At 41.0% G+C, this 21,950-nt stretch overlaps 1 protein-coding gene across 1 annotated transcript in view; it reads left to right on the forward strand.

Annotated features, from left to right (window-relative positions):
• NUFIP1 (nuclear FMR1 interacting protein 1) overlaps positions 1-18,549 on the forward strand; it is a 21,055-nt gene extending 2,506 nt beyond the window's left edge. Inside the window, 7 exon segments of the mRNA XM_063392136.1 lie at positions 352-414; positions 714-790; positions 7,190-7,282; positions 10,484-10,770; positions 12,236-12,364; positions 13,239-13,471; positions 15,985-18,549. Of these exon segments, the coding sequence (XP_063248206.1) occupies positions 352-414; positions 714-790; positions 7,190-7,282; positions 10,484-10,770; positions 12,236-12,364; positions 13,239-13,471; positions 15,985-16,323 (1,221 nt within the window). The 3' untranslated portion in view covers positions 16,324-18,549.
• Positions 18,550-21,950: the final 3,401 nt, after the last annotated feature.

The raw sequence follows: 21,950 nt of genomic DNA on the forward strand, positions 1-21,950 counted from the left end.
GTGTGGAAACATTTAAGAAATTTCCTTTACTGAAAATTACCAAAATTTGGAAGTATCAAAATTTGAAATTGAAGAGTCTTGCAAATTTTTATCTTAGGTAAACTTCACTTTCTCTTCAGTTACTGGATACATTGCCTACACTGGTTATTCTAAAACCAGATGAAATTAAAAAATACATTATCCCTGCTTGCTGTTTTTCCAATCACCTTTGTTAGCAAACTGAGTAGCTTACATAGCCTATGCAACAAACTGTACAGGCAACTGGCACTGAGTTTATTTCAAGTGTGCTCAAAAACTTGTTTATAATTTGTGTAAATTGGTATGTTTAAAGTTCACCCTCTTATCTTGCAGTGCTCAGAAGAAGGTTGCAATTTCAGTGCACATGAGAAGATTGTTCAGATACACTGGAAGAATGTAAGTAACCCTCTGGGCCCAAAATATTCTCATTCTTCAGTGGTTTCCTTTCATTCATCTGGAAAGAAAATGTATTATCTCTGAGGAGAATCTGTTTCAAGGCAGTATTGCAGATGAAAATACATTAAATACTATGGAGTTTTCTAAATTGATTCATTTTATCATCTCTGTGTACAGTCTAACCAGTTTTGGAGATGAAAAGAGTGTGACACCACTATACCTGACATAATGATGTTTTCTTTTTAATATATGGGTTTTTCCTTCCTCTTTTAAACGCCTGTGAAATACTTTTTCCTTAGGCACATGCACCTGGTGCTAAAAGAATAAAGTTAGATAGTCCAGAAGAGATTGCTAAATGGAGAGAAGAAAGAAAAAGGTAAGACCTGTGGCCTGTGGTTTATTTTACTGTATTTTCCCTGTGGGGAGCATTAGATGACATTAGCTGAAGGACAGGAGCAGCACATAACTTGTTGTTTCTGCTGTTCCTGAAACATTGACCCTGCAAAACCCCTGCAGCAGTGATCTGTGTCAGAATGACTGAGCCAGGAGAATGTGAGCTACAGAGACTATAATAATTTAGAAGATTATAATAACAGGCGAGGTGTCAGCTGAGAAAGGAAACAGCTTTCCCAGATGCTCGATGTGATACCCCAGGTTAGGTGAATTTCTCATTCTTTTTAGCCTGATAACTGATTATGTTTTAGGTCAGAAATGTTTGTGTGGGGGGTTTTAATAGCTTTAAAATCTGGAACTGTTGTAATGACTATAATTATAATACTGTGTGCAGATTTCCCCAGCTTAAGTTATCCCAGTAGACCACACCAGAGAATTTTCTCAATTCTTTAAGGGCTTTCTGTGTTGCTTGATGCTTTTCTAGTGAAAGAGATCAGAAACCATGAACGATACGTTCTCAGGCAGTTTAACTTGGATTGTGAGCAGGGTGCAAGGTAAAATTCTCCTACAAGCAGTATTTCTCACTATTTCTTATCCTGTGATGTAACAGGGTGTAACTTTTTTACGTGGACCAGGATTGAAGTATTTATCTCCCAGATCTATTTTTTCCTTCAGAGTTCAACGTATTAAAATCTGCACTTTCCCAGCAGGAGAAAGATCCTGCAGGCTTTCCTCACTCCTATTCATAATTTAGAATATAATCTTGCAAGGGATCAGTGCATGAGTTTTGTTTCCATGAGCAGGAGTCCTATATGCACAATGGGAAGTGATATAAATTTAATTTTGAGATCAGTGGTGATGAGCTAGGGCAGTGTACTTGTCACGTGGGGGATTTTTAGTGAAAATAAACCCAGTGGTCTGGTGGAATCTTACTCATGTATCCACCTTGCATCTGTGTCAGAAGGCAATGTTAATACATTCTTGCTTTGAACTTCACTCCCCTTAATCAGTTTTTTTCACTGTTTCTGTTGAAAAAGAAAAATTAGTGGAATTTATTGTACAATTTTTTAACTACCTCCCATCCATTTTTTTCATGTATGGAGAAGCAAAATTTATCCCCATGTAAGTTCATTTTTGGAGGTTTTAATTTTTCTTTGGACATGGTTTCAGCTTTATGTGCAAATCTCAGAAAGGCAAAGGGAAATCTTAGCACTGTGTCAGCACATCACAGCAGTGAACTGTTGCACCTGCTGTTCATTTCTTACAAATGAAAATAATTCATAGGTTCTTAAAAAAAAAGTAGAAGGTTTTTTTGATACAGAAACAAGAGATCATTTTCTCCCATTTTTAAAATCCCATTATTAAGCAGACAATATTTGGTTGTGGTCTGTGCTAATGTAAGTTCGTTGTTAGATTAAGTTTTGGTCCTAGATTAGTTTTCATTCCAAGGTTTCCTTTTATTCAAAAGATGCTCGAGGACTTGGTTTTTATTTACTTTCAGAGTACATATTGCTGTTGTGGTTTTTTGGTGACTGATTTTCTAACAGTAGCTGCAAGGAAGAAGATTCATATTCGTATGCAGTCTCTGAGAGAGTCTTTGCTACTCATTTTCAACTTTTCGTGCACTTCTCTGTTTTGGGAGGTGTTCAGGAGAGTTCCTGTCTAGCAGCTGATGCTGAGGTTTTAGTGCTGAAATGACGTTTAAGGTGTATATGTCAGTGTGTGCTCCACTAGAACATTAGGGAAGTGGGAACTGAATGTAAAATTATGGGTAGGATACTGTTTGTGTGGGGAGTGGGTGCTGCAAATCACAGCAGCCTTTATCTGTGCTTAATTGTAAGGATGATGTTCTGCCTGAGGTGGTTTTGCTGAGCTTCGGAAGGATCTCATGTTGATTTTACAGATGAATATAATTTGGCTGTGATACAGCATTGCTGAAAGCCTTTGCTCACTGCAGCACAGTAAAATCAAAGGAAATAAACTTGTGTGGTCACAGCCACCAACCAGAAAAGGCAGAATGGGCTTAGGACTGTCTGAGCCAGGGCCACTAGATGGAGTAGTGCCTCATCTTGGTACTTCAGGCCTTCTGTGAGCATCGTATTTAGCCGTGATGGATGGATGTAGAATGACTACCTGGGTGGCTTCTGTTACTCTTTGTACAGCAAGGGAGCTCTATGAGCATCCTTCTTTTTTTAATTAAAAAAAAAAGGGGGTGGGAGGCAGGCAGAGAGAAAGCCAGCTGGAACTTTTGTGCAGCATTAATTGGGTCACCATCAAAGCATCAGTTTAGTACTGAAGGTCTGTTGTTGACTCGCAGTAAACATTGCATTGTGCAGAGAAAAGAGACACCAGAGGGAGTCTGAGCTATTAAGCAGTTTTGGTTTATGGTGACAGGAAGAAACCTTTTTCTTTCTAGAAGCTCCAATCACAGCTAAGAATGAATCTTTTTAGGTCATTAATAGTTTGTTTCTAATTAGGTTGCAGTGATTTAATATGTGTGTTTCCATGCTGCATCCTGTCTTGCTTGTTTTTTCAGTCGTTATGAATAATTACTTGCAGAGTTGAGATTTTTTCTTCTTAATTAGCTGCCGTGTTGCTCAGATGTGTATCCTGCTTAAAATCTTCAAGAAAGAGCTTGTGTTTAACGTGTAGCCTTATTCTCATAGAGGAAAGAGGAGGAGGAGAGCTGCTGAGGAGTATCTCTGGATGAAGCATGCTGGGTCAGAATGCTGTTTTCCTGTTGAACCTGCTGAGCCAAGAAATCTAGTTAAGCAAAGAGCAATAGAGATGAAGTTCTGTGGGATCTCAGGGTTTTCCTGTGTTTTGCAGACAGATGGTTGTGAAGTCTGACATCAACTTTTCTTGTTTTGATTTGTCCTGTCCCTTCCAAGGGTTGAGAAATGTGCTGTCTTCAGCATATTTTTTCAACATGAGCTTAAAGAGAATTATCTGCAGTGCATTTCCTTAATGTGTCAGGATGAGATATTGCTGTCTTCCCTATTCCACAAGTGAGATCTGGGTCCTGCCAGCCCATCTGTTTCTCACCAGCATTTCTTGAGCAATGGTTATTAGTAAGAATATGGCAAGGCTGCTTTAGCGTTAAAGCACATCGTTACACTTACTTTTGCTTAGCTCCTAATGTAACACTGGGGGATTTTCTTGAGCTTGCGTGTTGCTTATAAATTCTCCCCTTTCTGCCCTGCTTTCTTCAGTCTCTTGGCATGGGTTTGTTCAGATAGGAATTGTCTGTTGTATTTCCTTGCAATGCATCTCACAGGCTGAGCATGTGCTTATGCTTGAAGTCCAGTACTTGTTAACCACACCACTTTTAATTCATTTGTGGTTTTCTAGTTGCGTAGTGATAATCCTAGAGTAGTTTGGAATCCTCCTTGGTGTTGCATTCGCAGTAGTGAAGTATGTGATATGGAAAATAATTTCTTATAACTTGGTAAAAGTGGAGAAGACAAAGCAAAGTAGAAGGGATGTGTCGGTAGGTCAAGGTAGACATAGATAAAATAAAGTTTACTCTGACCTGCTGGGATAGATTAGCAACAAAACTGCTTCAGCTAACATATGGTTAAATCAGATATGGAAAGTTAAGCCAAGATTTTATCAGCTCTCTTGGGTCATTTTTGTTCCCTTTGCACTATCCATGTCTCCTTTGCTGTTGGCTGTGCATATGCAATTAAGACCAGCTCCAGAAATTATTGAGGCATTTTTCTCACAGTGCTGTTCCTATTAAAATGATGAACTTGTATAGCTCTTGACTCAGGAATCCGTTGTGTAAACTGCTACAGAAACAGGTCTCTTTTCTGTTAGATGTTGGCAAAGCTCTGTTTCTTCACTGCTCGCTAAGAGCTGCTTTACTCCAATGTTTATGAGAGCAAGATGAAGTATGCTGGCCTATAAAAAATGCATGGCTCTGGCTAGTGTGCTCATTTATTGGAAAAAAAAAATTATTCACTAAGACACATGTTACTGATTATGCTCAGTGTCCGTGTTCCTTGTCTCTAGAAGGTTTAGGGTATCCTTTACCTGCATGTCTCGCTTTGTTGGGATATATTCAATATACTCCTCTTAGCCTGAAAAGCAGTTTTCTGATTTATTTTGAAAACCTTTGGACAGTAGGAATATGTACAGTTGGGAACTGCAGCTGTTCTGAAGGTGGGCTGCCTTCTCAGGCTGGACTGGCTTCATGAAGTCTGCTGTGCCAAACCACCACATCCTGGTTGAACTCTTCCTTTTACAATAGGTTGCTTAGGTTTGTAAAGCCCTGTGGGGACTGATGAAGCTCTTTGTATTCAAGCTCTGACAGGCTGTTTGCAAGGCATGAGTGCTGGGGTACTTCTGCTTCAGTGGTGTTTGTAGGTAACATTTTAGGAGCATCATTTTTTTAGGACAGGAGGGCTTGCCATCTTAGAAGGGTGCAAACCCAAGTCAGGTCTTGGGGTTTAAGCATATGGCCTTTTATGTGCAGAGACTCAGCCAGTAAAGGCATGAGGTAAAGGCAGTGAGTAAAATGTCATTTAACATTTGAGAAGAGCTGGAGGAAATAAACGCAGCCACTCCAGATGCCTTCAGATGTGCTTCTGCAGGCATACTGGCACTTGTGACTTGAGCTCTGGCCAGCTGTCAGTTAGTGCCTGTGTCAGCTGGAAGGGTGGCTTAGGAGAAATCTGTCAGTCTTGGCAGTAAATGGAACTGAAAGCGTTGGTACGGTCCATTACGGTGGCTCGTGGAGGGAGTGGTAACTCACAGGAATGAAAGTGGGAGGCATTCGTGTCTCAAATCGTGTTGTGAGAGCGTGTCTGAATATGTTCTTAATCAGCATAAGTGCTGGAGCATTTGAAGGCTCCTTTGCTCTAGTATTTAGGGTCTTCCCTTATATTTAAAACACCAGCCCCCGCCACCTCCCCCTCTCCCCTCCACAGCCTCCACAATAAGCTTGGGGATTTTTTGAGCATAACTACTTGTTTTATGGCTTGCTGTCCTTCTGGAAGCCTTTGTGTTTAAGAGAAAGCGCCTCTCCTAAAACTGCAGAGCAGCAGGAGGGGTCTTTGTGAAGCTTTTGAAATTAAAGACTTTTTTGCACATTTACTGTGTACTGGGAGTGTTGTAACATGAATGAACAAATCTAACTAACAGGGAAGAGCAGGGATCATATCCCTGTGCTCATTTGAGCTGTATGGCAGATTTCTGGGAGAAATCCAAAGAAAATAGATGTTGACAGCTCATGTTCAAATTCCCTTAAAGGAGACAAGTTCTGTAATGTGTTTAGGTTTGTCTTGTAGAAAATGCTTCTCTTTTCCCCTTGGTATGTGGTTGAAGCTGTCTTGAACCAATGTGACACTTAGCATTCATGCTGTAATATGGGGGAAATGCATGTGATAAGATTAAATATTTAAAGAAATATACATGTCTTTTTTGATAGTTATTTTTAGTGAGAAGCTGTTGTATGTTTCTCTTTACTCCATTTTAATAGACATGGAATATTTATCCTTTGTGTTTCTATCCAGAAGCTGGGGGAGGTTGTGCATGTGTTTCTCATTTACCACCTTTATCTCAAAGCACTGGCATTTAGCTAGCTGATGTTTGCAGAGCAGGCAGTGTAGCCATTTTTGGGCTTTGCTGGTAAAAAGCCTGCTGCCCGGGCTGTGCGTGTTAGAACCAGCGAGGCATTTGTCTGGAGGGGAGGATGTTAAGGGAGGTGGGGAATGGCAGAGACTGGATGGTTTGGAAGATGGTTGTAACAGTAGATTTCTTTTCATCTGCATGATTTGGCAATTTTTCTTGAACCTGAAGTTAAAAAGGGGCAGTAATTCTGGTGAACTTGAGGTCAGTATGCAAGCACATTGCTGAATATTGCTCGAGAAGGAACTCGTGTGCTTTTCCCTGTCACATTAAAGGAATCCTGTGCACCCAGAAGCTGGTTTATATAACTTTTTTTTTTTAAAGTTAACAAGAACTCAGCATTTAGTTTGCTAAAGGCATGTCATTCAAATAAGCCAGTTGAAACTCCCTAGAAATAAAATAGGAGGACTAAAACATGCTAAATGTTGTGTTGGGACAAAGAGAGACTCCATGACTATATCCAAACTGTTTGTACCTTGCTTGATGGTTTGGTAAATCTAAGAATGCTTATGTGATAGATTTTTTGAATTTTTGGGGGGTTTTGTTTGTTGCATCTGGATATGTAAGCATAAATGCACTCAGGTTTCTTTTCCTCACTTATGCCTTTTTAAGAAAGAAACAGTCTGTTAAACTTCCTTGAAATTTTTAAAAAATCTGTAATGTTTATAGAGGAAGCTAGTTTGGTAAAGGGGAAATTGGAAAACTACAGTGAATCCTTTAAGAGCCTGTGAAACTATTTTTTTTCTTCCAGAAATTTTCCTACATTGGCAAACATTGAAAGGAAGAAGGAAATGCAGATGCAGAAGGAGGAAAGGGGAGAAGTGCTGACTACCCAGCAGTTTGGGTGAGTGTTCTGAACCAAGCTTGTTGCTTTCCTCCCACTGAGTTCAGGAGCATGCTCTCTTACTATGCTCTCCCAGCACTTACTGCTTCCACTGTGTACAGAATCTGCCTGCCCCTTAAGAGGGGACAGGCCACTTGACAAACTGCTGATTTAATATTCTTTTGTTGACTTCATAGTGCTCCAAAGTCCACTTCAGTTAAATGGAACAATAACTACATTAAAAATCTGGTATTCTGGCTTGTTTGAGAAAACCACTTTCTAGTGGCTGTTAGCTAGATCAGCATAACCTTGGTCTCTGAAAAAGTAGTAATGGGGAAAAAAGTCATGCAACTAATGATTCCACATGGTTTAATCCTTTATTGCCTGAAAATGACCAACAGAGATTTTATTCTCACTCTCTCTTCCTTCTGATGATAAATCAGTAGTCAAGTGAAGAGGAGAAAAAGACAAAGATGATGGAAGGTAGAAAAAAGAAATAGCACTACTTAGTCATAATGAAAACTATATGAAAATAAAATTAAATCTGTCTGCTACCATTGTTCTGAGCTAGTACTTACTCATCTTGGATTTTTATCTGTTCTCTGTCTTAAAAAATATTTTCCAGCATCATTTTGTTCTTCTCTCTCAGTTCCCCATCTAGCTGGGTGGAACCAGCTAGCTTCATTAGCTTAGCTTTAGAACCTGTGGGAAGATTGTTTAAAAAAAAAAATGTTATAATGAGCCACACTCCTAAAATATGACTTGTTTGAACTAGAATGACTGAGCTGGAAGACAGGAGCAGAGTCAGTCCTAAGGGACTCTTGGTAAATGCCATTTTCTGCTGCATGGAAGTGAAGCTGAGGTTTGCCTAGCTTTTTGTATAGAGGATGACAGCAAACAAAACAAAACTTGCACCATGGTAAAGTGTTTGAGCTAGTGCAGTTGCAGGTTGTTTACTTCTGTATAGCAACTTTTTATTCTAGCTGATTCTAGAAATCTCTTATTTTTTCTCCCCTCCCTCCCCTGAGCTAGTCGCACTTTAGACCTGGTGAACTGTCCATAGGCTGTCATTTCTGCTTTGTATATCAGCAGTAAAGGTTCTGGAATTGGTGCTTATCTGGCAAATCTACTGATGTGTGAGGAAAAAGTAGAATACAGCTTGTTCCCTGCAAGCTGTGCTATTGAAGCAAATAGCTAAGTAATATTTAGAAAGGATTAGATGCTTAACACTTCCATGGTGCTTGCCATTTGTGGTTCTCTGAATTGCTTTGCAACTCCTAAGACTCAGCATCCCTGCATGTGAGATCAGAGATGCAGAAGAACGGCTTTGGAGCCTGTCTGGTGTCTCACAACACCTGAGTGATAGTGCACAGCTCTCCAGGCCCTCTGAATGGAGAGTGAAGAGCAGAATATCTTCCACGAGGGAATGGCAGAAGGCAGGTGCCAGGCTGATCCTTGTTGGGACATGTTTTTGACCTTGAGGTTTCTTTCTGGGTGTTTGAGGCCCAAGAGAATTTAGAAAGTGGTTTTTAACCCTTGGTCAAGGACAACAGCTTTAATTGAGCCTTTATTTGCTTAATGTCTTCTGGATTGTACAATGTGCTGAATTTAGAGCATGATTGTACAAATTCAGAAATGCAGCTTTCTCTCTTGGTGGAGTTGATAAAAATATTAGCCTTCTTTTGTGGGTGAGGGACTGAGGCACAGGAAGGCAATGGCTTGCCACTTGTGCCACAGGAGCACTGTGGTGGGTGGTGCCATCAGGGATGAGCAATCAGTGTTGGATACTGCAGTGAAATGATTGGAGAATGAAATTAAATGTGTTTTATTTTGATATAAAGTAATTTTGAGTGCTATGACAGGCCTTGCTCTCTTAAGAAGGCCTTGATAAGGCCAGAAAAGCATGGAAGAGAGGAATCCTGGTAACGGGAATATTTCTGAACAAGAAAGTAGTGAGTGGCTTGAAAAGGCTGTGTGACGGAGGCCTAGAAAAATTGCCTGGGTGAATAAAGAGGTGAATAAAGTGGGTTTATACACTGTTTCTTGTAACTCAAGAAGGATAGGGCACTAAATGACTTGTTTAGGCCTCAGAATGAAGGCAAACAAAAAGTCCTTTGTCACAAAATATTAACACCTTGCTGCAAGATTTCAGGAATGCCAGACATGAACACAGCATCCCACATCATGACACATGTGGTTGACTAGGGATAATAGGTGAGGCTGAGACAGGGAGGACTGATCAGAACCAACCATGGGGCTCATTCAGAACAGGAGATCTTGTGCAGGAGATCTTTTTGCTGTTGTAGTGTACTGATGATTAGTTACAGTCTTGTGTTGCTGAATTAAGTTTCTGTTGCTTGGAAATAAATATTTTCAAGACGCTTCAGTTGTCCCTTCTATATTTGCTTTTCTGTCTTGGTCACATGCATTCTTGTCTCTATAGAATTCATCCAGATTTTGTTAAGCTTTCCAGCTTTTAAGCTTTGTTAAGCTTTTGTTGATCTTCCTATCAACATGTGTTTATAGGATAACCTGGAAGATAATGGAGCCACAAAAGATAAGCGAAACCAATGTGCTGTGTTCTTCCTGTATTTCAGGACTTGTTATTTTGTTTCAGGTTTTAAAAAATGCATTACCCTGATGGACATTTCTTTTATTCCTTTTCCTTGGAATGGAAAAGATGAATGGCATGTTAGTTGGAGGCGGGAGTAGGTAGTCATTGCAGCTGATGGTGTCAGATGGCTGAATGGATTTGGTGCAGCAAGATGCTTCTCAGAGCTGTAACAAGATAAAAGAGACTTCAGCAGTGAAAGAACGTTTGTAGTATATGCTTTCCTTTTAACTTCATGTTGCCACTGTTTTGAATGACTTTCATGCTTAACTCAAGAGAGTGTTCGTTGACTTCATTATCTGAAATGAAAATGCCATGTCCTCACACTGCAGGTTATCAAGAAACTTTCTTAGCCCATGTACCCTTGGCCTTGTTGAAAACTAAAAGACATGAACTGTTCATTTGGGTTCCAGCTTTGTCCCATTGCCCTGCCTGAGATGAGGTGTGACGGATTTTATGGTCTGTCAACTCATGTTAGCTGAGCTGGTGTAAGTCCTGGCATCGTTCTGTGTTGCTGTACCTTAAACAAGGGCCTGAGCCATTTGGGTACATCAGTTATTTTTATTCTCATAGCTTATCATCTATATGAGCTTTCTGTTTCTATTCTTCAGCAAAATGAAGGGGATGTGGAAACCTCCAGAAAATGGAGAGGCTCTTGGGCATCAGCGAAGACACAGGAGAAGACAGTGGCGCCCGTTTTGGAAGAAGTTTAGGAAAAATGGTGGTGATTATCAGGGACATGGAACACAAAATGAAGCCAATGGACCAGAAACCAGCACATGTGGAAAGGAAAATGAAAAGGACAATGAAAAGGAAAATGAAAAGCAAAATGCTTTGGCAGGCCAAGCATATGAGAAGGACGTGGACCCTCTTGGTCTTCTGGCAGATGGTGATGTTGGTAAGATAAAGGAACTTGGAGAAGTTTTATTTTCAATGGTTGTTTGAAGTTTAGATGCTGAGACTTTGTGCTCCCTAGTCACCATTTTGGAAGTTTGACATGAAGTTTGTGAGCAGTGTTACATGTTCTGATGTAATTATTGTACAGTAGTCTAAAGGCCATGCAGCACCAACTTTGGTTGCTAAATTGACATGTGGGGTAAGAAAATATTTATACAACTAGAAGAAGAATGAAGTACTTCAACAGCCAAATTATTTTTAAAGACTGTTAAATATCCCTTTGTGGTTTTGAAAACAATAATATTTAGAAAGTGAAAACAAACAGATTTCCTTGTATCAGTTAAGTGAATTACTTAAAATGTCACTATTTTACTTTTAATTCTGTTCTTTGCTGTATTATTACTCCTGATATTCTTCATATGTGCGTGTCCTCTGAAGTATTGCTGCTTAGTTTTTTGGGGGTTTGTTTTTTTGTTGGGTTTATTTTGTGAGCATGTCTTTTTTGCTTGTGCTGGCAGCAGTATAAGTTCTTCAGATCTAACTATTTATAATATAGTCAGCAGTGATGCAGTACTCCTAGAATACGGCATGTAAGCTGACTTATATATAACTCTGCCTATTTTTAGCAACAAGGGTAAAATACATTCCCTGGAAAGATGTCTGATGCTGAGTTTTTCCTCCTGAAAACATAATCTTCAATTAGTCAGAACAAGAACTCAGCATCCCTATGCAATTTGTTTATTCCAGTAATACTGTGTGTTGGGAAACTTAAGTATGCGTAAATATATCTGTATTTTCCTGCAGCATTTGTGTTTTACTTAATGACAAAAGGTCTAATTATGCCAAGATACAGCTAGTGACTTCTGTTATAGTAGGTAGAAGAGGAATGTGGTACTTGCTTATTATAAATCATTAAAGCTAGTTGCAACTTTTTATACAATTGAGAAATATAGCCAGAACAAATAACAAACAAAATATAACTAAGTAGAATTTAAAAAAATAATAATACTGCCCAAATCCATGATTTTACTTTATAGGTACATCTTCTTGATTTTCCTTTTTTTTTAACTCCCCCTGATTTGCTTCTTAATCCTTCTCCATCTCAGAACTAAGTCCAGCAAGACTTCAAAACATATTATGAAATCCTCTCTCTCTCTTTACCTATGCTTGATAACAAAACCTGTAATTATATTTGGTATGCAAAGAAGGAAGCAGAAGGCTCAAGCTTGTGTTCAGGAAGCTTTTTGTTTCAGTAACATTGCTGGCAGGACTGTAAACCAGTGGAGGCAGCAGTTTGCCAGCTCCTCTCCGTAGAGGCTAGGCAAATGTGGGGAGTTTTCTGTCAGCCCACAGCACTGGGCAGTGGTGCCCAACATCAGGTGGTGTTGAGACAGGGATTTAGCAGCAAGGCTGGCTGTTGGCAGGATTGTTGGGAAAAATCCCTCTTGCCTTTTCTTTCCCTGCAGAATCTGACAAGGATGAGGCAGCTGAGGAAGATGGGAGACTGGGAATGACAGTTGTCCCCAGGCAGGTGACCTCTGCCCTTAGTGCGCTGTCGGTCAACTATGGCAGCGCATCCGACAGCGAGCCCGAAGGTGTGTAGAAACAACCCCTGCCCTTCTCCTCTCCCCTTTTACCCTGTGCTGGGGACTGCCAGCAGGGCTGGTTTTTTTGCCGTCCTTTTCTCAGCAGCATGTCCTGGGTTGAGAGAGGAGGCATAAAATGTCTTTTATTAGGTTGTGTCATCAAATTTCCCAAGCCTTTTCTTCCCTGTTTGGTGGAAAATAAGGAACCTGTTTTCGGTCTTGCTTCAAATTGTGTTTGAATAGTGCCAGGAAAAAGCTGTTATTGTCACTCTGTAAGCTAATTTTCACATCCTTAAGGGCTTTTTCCATAGAAGGCTGCTGGGTGTTGCAGGAGGACTTGAACTCTTTGTTACTTGGATTTTGTGCTTCCCCGAGTGTATGCATCAGTGTGTGGTGAGGAATTGCTGCTGCTGCTTGTTTTTGCAAATATTTACTATGCCTTACTTGCCCTGGATGGCCTACCCAAAGTTAGAGAGCATCTATCAGACAGTGAATAGAACTTGGGCATCCTCTGCCATAACTGTATCATGATTTTCTCAGCAGCTAAATTTGCAGCAAGCTATAACGTGAAACAATGTACTTAAGTGATAAGAAGGCAGAGGTTTGAAAATCTCAATCAGGTCTTATTCCTTTTATTTTTCTTTTTGTACTGTGGCGTTGAAATACCTTGTTTTCCTTTCTGTGAATGTTTTGAGATTATTCTTTGTATTTAAAAAGAAAACCCAAGCCAAAAAAACCTTCCCTTCCTCCAAGTAAACCTTGAACATCTTCACATCAGGTTGTGTAAGCAAGAATAATACTAATGAACTGCCAGTGCATGGGGATATGAGCATGTTGAAGAGGCTTTTAAGTTTGAGATAAAAGTGTGTTCTTTTTCTTTAAGAAATCCCTGTCAAGATTGCAACAAAAGCTGAGAGAAACCAGGCTGTGCTCAGAAATACACCTCAAACTACTCCTGCTCCTCAGAGTCGGAAACCAAATCAAAACCGCCCAGAATGCGCCAGCACGACGTTAAGGAGCTCGAATTCCAATGCGCGTCCCCCCAGAGGGCCTGACAAGCGGGGCAGGAAAACAGCGCCTCGCCTTCCCAAGCGCCGTCCAACTCTGCTGGAAATGGTAAGAGGCTAAAATAATGCCTCCTGGGCAAGAGTAGAACTATCTGTGAGTGTTTCTCCTCTTCCCTGTGGGAAGTTAGAGCAGTCTGTTAGCACAGGGCCTGGGCTAAAAATAGTCAAGTTAGTGTTTCACTCGGAGAAGGTGAGGATGCCTTAATAGACAAATAGAAATACCCTGGCAGGCATTCAGGTAATGGCTGACTTTGGTAAGCAAGAGATGCCAACTGAATCATGTGTCTGAAATGAGCTGCACAAGGAGCAAACCCTTTGTTCCTCTCCCTTCCCAATGGCAGTATCCAGTAGGTTTTGTTTGTGTGTAATCCCTGCAGCCATGATCTGATCTTTTTGCTCCCAGCCTTGCTGTTCAGCCACCTTCCTCTGCTGGAGGAGCACGTAGTTCTTTTTGCACATACAAAAGATCTTGTTGAGAAGTGTGTTGGTGACTTAAACTACAGAGTGGTGTTGAGTTGCAACCTCATAGCAGAAGGGTTTCTTCTCTAGGCATGTTTAGATCAATCTGAGGAAGGGACAGCACCTTGAAGAGCAGCAGGTTGGTGTCTCAGAAGGTAGAAAGAGGTTTGTAGGAGTGAGTCCAAGGTATTCCCAGTAGCAGTGCAAAGCAACCTGTTCGGCCAGAAAGCTTTGTGTCTTTGTTCAGAAAGCTCCAACAGAACTTTGGAGCTTTTATTGTATTTATTACTCAAAAGCAGTACTACCCTTGTGATTCTACAAATAGCATAAAGCTCCTCCATCAAGGGAAAACTTGCAGTGGGCCAAACACAGGAGAAAGCAGGGTGCCACTGACATCAGAGCTCTGAAATAGCACAGGATGTTCTGGCAAGAGATACCTGATAAGGTACATCCCAAGCTGCAGATGTGGGAGAAATCCCTCGGTAGTCTTTTGGCACATAGTACCATTGCTGCCAAGAATTCAAGTTCCTAGTGACTGAAAAGGAAGTGTTTGTCCTTTGTGTAGCTCCCTAAGCATGCAGTTGCCTTTATCACTTGCTCTTCAAAGTTGTTGGTGATCAAAGCAGTGACGACTCTGGAAGAAAGTCAGATGAAGTCCCACATGCTGAGAGAAGCTGGCAGTACATAGGAAACCTGAGTTAAAGCTTTCCAGCATGGTCCATTTTTAAAATTGCATTTTAGTGAGGGTTTTTTTTGCCTTTTCAAATTGCTCAGAGTTGTTTTTTAAAGAATGTGTACTGTGGCTGTGAATCACAGAGGAGGGCCTGTAGGCTTCCACTGTCATTAGAAATGGTCAGTGTGTAAAAACCTTGAGAGGGAGCAAGGTTGAAATTTTACACAATGGATCCAGAAAGTGCATTAGAATGAAAAAAAAATGGTGGTTGTATCAATGAAATTATAATTTTTTTTAAAAAAAGAAAGATAGGTAGGAGAATAGCTGCAGGTATCTCTTGGCAGTGAGCTTGGGCACTACTAAAACGTGTTTATTGTAGACATGCAAACCCTAATGTGTATTTAGTCATTCTCTATGCTGACAAAATCAAAAGCTTGTATGCTGTTACTCCACTGATAGTGCACTAAAATATGAAATACAAAGATACAATCTTGCATAGCCCAACTGGGTCCTAATTTGGCCATTTGGGAGTTCACCAGCTTCTCCCAGTCGAGCAGAGAGAACATCACTATGCTGTCCCTTGTCTGTCCTGAAGTACATCACCCAGTTCAGATGGCAGGTTCCTGAAGGCTCATTTTAGGTGTCAGCTGCTTATAACACCTCTTAGCCCTCATCTAAGTAGAAATATTCAACTTAAAAGTGGCCAGTTAAACCACTGTTGAAACTTGTAGCAACAAAAAAAGCTTCTCGGTGACATTCCAAGCCAAACTTGGCCAAATCTTCTGCAGTGTGTAATACAGCTCTCCTGCAAATGATCAGGTAGTTACAGATTTAGCCACTTGGCTCAGATTTTGTGTTTGTTCATACTACTAGTTCTGCTGACACTCGCAATGAAGAAGGTTCCTTCAGTTCTCTGGCTGAGAGGTTTCTTTTTCCTACCACCAAAGTGAACTTCAGTGAGGTGAAAGTCAATGAGGAAGGCCTCTAGCACTTTGATTAAACTACTAGAATTAGATTGGTGTATGTATGGTAGCCCAAATCAGTTCCTGCTGCTTAAATCTGTGATCTGGTACCTGATGAAAGATGCCCTTTCCTTGTATTTGTCTTTTACTCTTAGGGGGTTTAAATTAAAAATGCATGGGATATTAAATTGCAGATACAGTATGACTCAGAAAGTGTAAAAAATTGTAATAGACCTGATGTACTGGAATGCATGGCCTGGTATTACAGTCCATGATATGAGAACTTCATTGTCTCTGGTGTGGCAGTCTCCAGCCCCATGTGTCCAGGACCTGTGTGAGACAGAAAACTGTTTAACTTGGAAGATGTTGGAAATTACTGAGTAGATCAGTATGTCTTGCTGTACATGTATCAGCTACAGAGCAATAGAGGGGAATGTGCATCATCTTGTCTTTTTTTTTAATTTCCAGTTACTGGCCCAGGACATCCGGCACGAAAGGAATGTGATTTTGCAGTGTGTTCGATACCTCGTCAGAAATAACATGTTTGGACTTCATCCGAAAACAGAGCCACAGGCTGAAGCAGAAACTGAACAGTCCTCTACACCTACAGCAGAGCCTTCCATGGACAAACCTGATGAATCTAATTGTTCTTGTAGCTCTGACCTTCAGTTAGAAGGAGGACAAGAAGATGCATTATTAATAGCCCAGGGTGAGAAAGAACCTGTGGATCAGACTTCACAGATGGCTCCGTTGGCAGATGGGGACACGTGGGAAACCCCATCAATTCAGTGTGAAGGAGCACCATAGAGATGTCTGTTATGGACTGTAAAGAAAAGGCTCACATTTTCTACCCAACTGATGTTTTTTGAAAGACATCAGTGTAACAAAAAATCGTTAAAGTACGTACAGAGAGCTGTTAAAACCACTTTTCTGATCTGTTCTGCCCTAGGTGGCCATTTCCTTGGAAAACATGCTGAGTAATTCCATTTCCACATGGCACACAGGCAGCAGTGGCACAGAGTATAACCTTCCCTAGAGCAGGTGCTGATCCCTGCTCTAGAGCTTTAGAGTTCTGAGTGTCTTAGCTTCTTATGAAACATGTATGAATCCATCTCCAGAGCTAAGTAGGATGAATCTCCCTCATGTGAAGTCATGGTCCAGTGTGTGTGGAGTATCTTGAGCATCCAGAAGTATTTCAGTGTTTCAAAATGGCAATTTAGTGCACACATTGTTTTACTTAGCTGTTACAAGATCTATCCAATATAAATCTAATGTATCCAGTGTAAAACTGGAAGATATAACTGACCTGACTCAAAAAGTACTGCTTGTACTAGGAGCTTCTTCCTCCCTGAATTACGTTGTTAATTGAGCAGAGAAATGGGAATGAGGGTGCAGGTTTTATTTATTGAAAAAATAAATAAAGAAAGATACTATAAGTGGATCAGTGCTGGGTTGCTGGTTGACCTCAGATACCCAGTACTGAGCTTTAACTGCTGTCACAGTTATTGCCTGATAAATTAACTGCTGAAGCAAACCCTCAATATGATTGTCAAAGTTTAGAAAGCTTACCAAGAATTACTGGTTGCCTTTTGAGTATATGTTGGGAATTTATTAGTTGGCCTTCTGGAAGAATGCCTTGGTACATTGTTATGATGCTCCTACAGCACCCAGCAACTGTTTTATTTTCGTGGGTTTGCACATACATCCATAATGTTGTGAGAACTAAAAAAAGAAGCATCAGCCAAGGTTTAGAAACAAATTTAGCCCTTTGATTATATTGTGCATTTGTTTGCCAGAATGCTTCTTGTCAAGGGCAGGTATTAGTTTGTCACATTGACACTGAAAACATGCCACAAAAATAATCTGTTCTCAAAGCCTCCGCTTCAGAATCTGCTCTTTGTCTTTTAGTCATGGTTAAATGTTGCAGTTAACTCTCAGGGACTGGCTTTATTTTCTTTTTCTTTGGTAGAAGTCTAGCCTTCCATTCCACCATCTGAAATAAGGAGACTCACATGGTGTTTTTATTGCCTAATAGCTGTATTTTCTTTCCTTTAGTTCCTTAACTTGTGCCACACATTTCATTTGTGGAGTATAGGAAACAAGAAGTAGTTGAAAATTCTATCCTGCTGCTCCACTATTTATAACTACAACTGCATATTGTGTTTGTAATGCACTGTCTAAATTTATGGAATTATATAAATACCAACACCCTTGTAAAAGTTGTGTGTCTCAAGGATATATGTGCAGAATAGAAGCAGTGATCATAAACATTTATATTTCCAAGGCAGATGATTCATTCTTCCCATGATGATCTCACGAGCCATCTCAAGCTCACTGACTTGCCTCTGGCTCTTACAGTTTTACTGCAGTGAAAATACCAGTGAAGAACACTCAGCCATGGAGATCTGGCACTCGAGCAGAACCTGGTTTCAGAGTGGAGTGATACCAGTGCTGTTGAAAGCATAAATAACAGCTGCAGGAAAAGAAATGGATGTCTTAAATTTTGCTATTAAATTGCACTTTAAACAACCCTGTGTCCTATCAAGGTGATGGCAGAACTTTCTTTGACTGTACTCTTTGACCTTGTGTTTAAAAAGTCAGAACCTTTACCATGACTTCTTTATACTATTGTCATTATGACTTAAGAATATTAAACTTTCACACAAAACCAAAAACTGTCAGAAAAAAAAGTCTTTTTAAGAGTCTGTTTCATATAGATAGAAAGAAGTCGTTTTCTTTATAGGGAGATCTGTACATGGCATAAACCTGAAGTGTTGACCTGGGACTGGTTGCATACATGAAGAACTGCTGTTTTCCTCATAGCAAGCCATTTCTGCCAACTCGTAGCAGCCATGTGGAGACAGACACTGCAGGGATGTCAAACCCTGAATTGCAGTCTTGGTCAATGGTACGAGGTCTCTGCCCCTTCCTCTCCCCTACTTCTCCTTTCCTGTTCTTCCAGAACAAACCTCTTCCTGCTCATCAAGGATGTGCTTTCTTAGTACTTTGGATTCAGCCTTTTTAAAGGAAAGGTGCCATAGTGACCTCCTCTGGTACTGTCAAATGCCTGCGGGCTTTTCTGGTCCCTGCAGTTTATCTGCTCTGGGTTAGCAGAGGTGGGTTTTGTTCACTCGAATGAAATACCTCTCTGTGTCTGTAAGAAGAGCCTGTTGTTTCTGGCATGCTGCTGGAGCCAGTGCCTTTAGCAAGCTTTGTGCAGCTTTTAGCTTTCTCATTGTCTTGATTTGGGGTGGTAGTTTCTTAATTTTTTTTTTTTTTTGCAGTGTTATTAAGAAAAAAAAGAATCCTACTGCTCAGTCGTTGTGACTCAATTAGATAAAAATATCCCAGTGACAACCTTCACACTTTTGAAATTTTATTTTTTATCTTTCTTCTTTTATAACTTAGCTACTGAAAATGTAGTTGTAGGCGTCTAGTTTAAATTCGGTTCCCTTGGGTTTTGCTGGTTTTTTGTTTGTTTTAATCCCATCTCACCTACTGAGCTAGAGCAGTTGAAAGAGGGAAGAAAAAATCAAGACTACTCATTTGTGGAGGTGCAGCTTAGGCAATTTAGGCTTGTCTGTGAACAAAATCATTTGTGCTGCAGCACAGCTGCTCCTGGGAGGGTAAGGGAAACAAATGGTGTGCATTTCTAAGTCTCTGTGACTCCTTGGTCAGTGAGGGCTTTTGCAACTAGTTTTACATGTTGATGTTGCAGTCCTGCACTGGAAGCACAGGAGAGGGGGTGGTTTGATTAGCCCAGCTCCAAAGGGAGGTGTGGTCCATGCTGCCAACACTCCGGTCCTCTGTGTCACAACTGGGTGTCTTTCGTGTTTCCCCTCGTTCCTGTGGCTGCTAATCCAAGTCATGTGGTGCAGTCATTATTCAAAATGACAGTCATGCAGTCCTAGCAGATCTTAGATGTTTGAAAAATGTTGGGGAATAAATAGAGGCTCTTTGGGCTGGTTATTCTGTCAAAGGCAGAAGTCTGCACTGGAATGCTGCATTCTGGAAGCTGTCTATCAGGCATACCACATCATTCTGCTATCTGTGAAAGCACAAGACAATTAGAGAAAGTTCATGAAGACTGGAAAGAAAGCAGTTCAGGAGGATCTCAGGCCCTACAAGCTCATCAGCTTCACCTTCACCCCACAAAAGTTGGAATAGATGAGCCTAGAAATTACTTCCAGACATAGTAAATGCAGTAATAGAACCATAGAATGGTTTGGGTTGGAAGGGGCCTTAAAGATTATCTGGTTCCAACGCCCTGCCATGGGCAGGGGCACCTTCCACTAGACCAGGTTGCTCAAAGCACCATCCAACCTAGCTTTGAACATTTCCAGGGATGAAGCATCCACAGCTGTTCTGTGCAAACTATTCTAATTCACACCACCCTCACAGTAAAGAATTTCTTCCTACTATCTAACACACAAGAAGGCATTTGGGTTTAGTCAGCAGTGTTTTATGGAGGAGGAATGCTTTATCAATTGGCTAGTCTTTCACAGAGAGATTACTTGCTTGATTGGCTGAGGAGAGGGCCATGGATATTGTTCATTGTAGATTTGGCAAGGCTTTAGATGCTGTGTCCCATAAAATCCTTATTGGTGAGGTATGGGCTGGGTAGGTGGATGATGAGGTAGATTGAACACAGAAGTGCCAGGCTCAAAGGGCTGTCATCAGTCCCCAGCAGGCTGAAAGGAGTGATCCTTTCTCTCTGTTTAAAAAGCCCTGTGTCCTATCAAGGTCATGTACTTTCTTGGACCATACTCTTTTCACCTGATGTCCATCTGGGTCCATGGCTGGGCTGTGAAGTGTAGGAGAGACAGGGACAAACTGCAAGCCCGGTGCAGGGCCACAAAGGCAATGCAGGGATTGGAGCACCTTCGTTATGGGGAGGAGCTGACAGTGCCTGGAGAAGAGAAGGCTCAGAGGGCTTTTATCCATGTGGATAGACACCTGGTGGAGGAAGTAAAGGTGTAGCCAGGATTTTCCCAGTAGTGTCCATGCACAAGACTCGAGAAAAGCATCCCTAATGGAAATACAGGAAATTTCTTTTAAATATCAGAAGAAATGTTTTTACTGTGAGAGGGGTCAAACACTGACACAGATTGTCAGAGATGTTGTAGCATGTCCATCCTTGGGGATATTCAAAACCTGACAGGATGCAGCCCTGAGCAGGCTGCTGTGAGTGAGAGTTGGGAGGGATGATCTCCAGAGGTGCTCACCAGACTCAGCTGCGCTGGGGCTCTGCAGGCTGACAGATTTGCTTGTTGGTGCAAAACACTTGCTGTGAAGGCACTCTCCCTAATGAAATGGCAGAGCAGACAGACCCCATGGTCTGCCCTGCCTGCACAAGGCTGAAGGACTGCATCAAATACTGAGGAGAAGGTCCAAACCCAGCACCCACGACAGCTGACAAGACTTCATGGCCTACATTCGTCCCTAGTGCTTGCCCTTGAATTTCAGCTCTGTGCATCAATTTGCAGAGAGGGATGCTAAATCCAACACTTTAACTCTGCCTGCAGTGCAATTTGAGACAGATGAATGAAAAATGCTGTGTAAGTGTTGGGTTTTGCTGTTACTTGGTGAGGTGAAAAAGAGTCGTGTTGGTCTGGGTATTCACTGGCATAGTCTGGGAGTGCTCAATACCTGAAAGAAACTCCCACTCTCCCTAGTTTTCATTACTCTTCTGGCTTATGTTGTGTGACTCTCTTCCTAAATTGTCCTCTGATTTCTAAATATACTCTTCAGGGGGTGGCTCTTGTTTGGCAAGACAGCTTTCTTGGCAGGGCATAATTTTTCCATCTTTTTTTGTATACATAAAGGAAGCTGTATAGACTGTGTATGAGCATGGGCTCTTGTATGAAAGCAATACCAGCTCAGTAAAATAAAACTTGTGCTTAAGAGTATCTGACACATCAAAACCTCTAAGTGGTCATAGGAGCAGTTGTTTTGGGTGAGGGGAAATCCTGTGTGGATATAATTTTCATTCAGGTTGACTAAACTCCTAATGAAAACACTGATATGGGTACTTGTTGGGGAAAAAGAAACAAGAAATTGGAACAAATGAAATGTGTAGTTGGAGGGAAACAAGAAGTTTGTTTTCTATTTGTCACAGCAAGCCACATACTGAGTTGTTCAACCTGCTTCCCCCATTCCAGTCTCACCATCTTGCTTTCTAAACCTGGGCTGATGTGCTTGAATGGTGGAAGTATATCACTGGCTATGGGGAAGCTGAAAGAAAATTGCACAAATATTTGTCTATACTGATCCACTCTCCCTTGTTGAGCGGATATCTGTCATACTGTGGATATACACTAGTGGATATCAAAAGGCTGGGTGCCTTTTGAACTCTGTTTCTTTGGCAAACAGTTGCAATGAGATAACAGATTTCCCACTGGGTTGACTTATGGATGGATCTGGGCAAAGGGGAT

This window comes from Prinia subflava, chromosome 3, assembly GCF_021018805.1.
Source record: "Prinia subflava isolate CZ2003 ecotype Zambia chromosome 3, Cam_Psub_1.2, whole genome shotgun sequence".
Taxonomy (NCBI): Eukaryota; Metazoa; Chordata; class Aves; order Passeriformes; family Cisticolidae; genus Prinia; species Prinia subflava.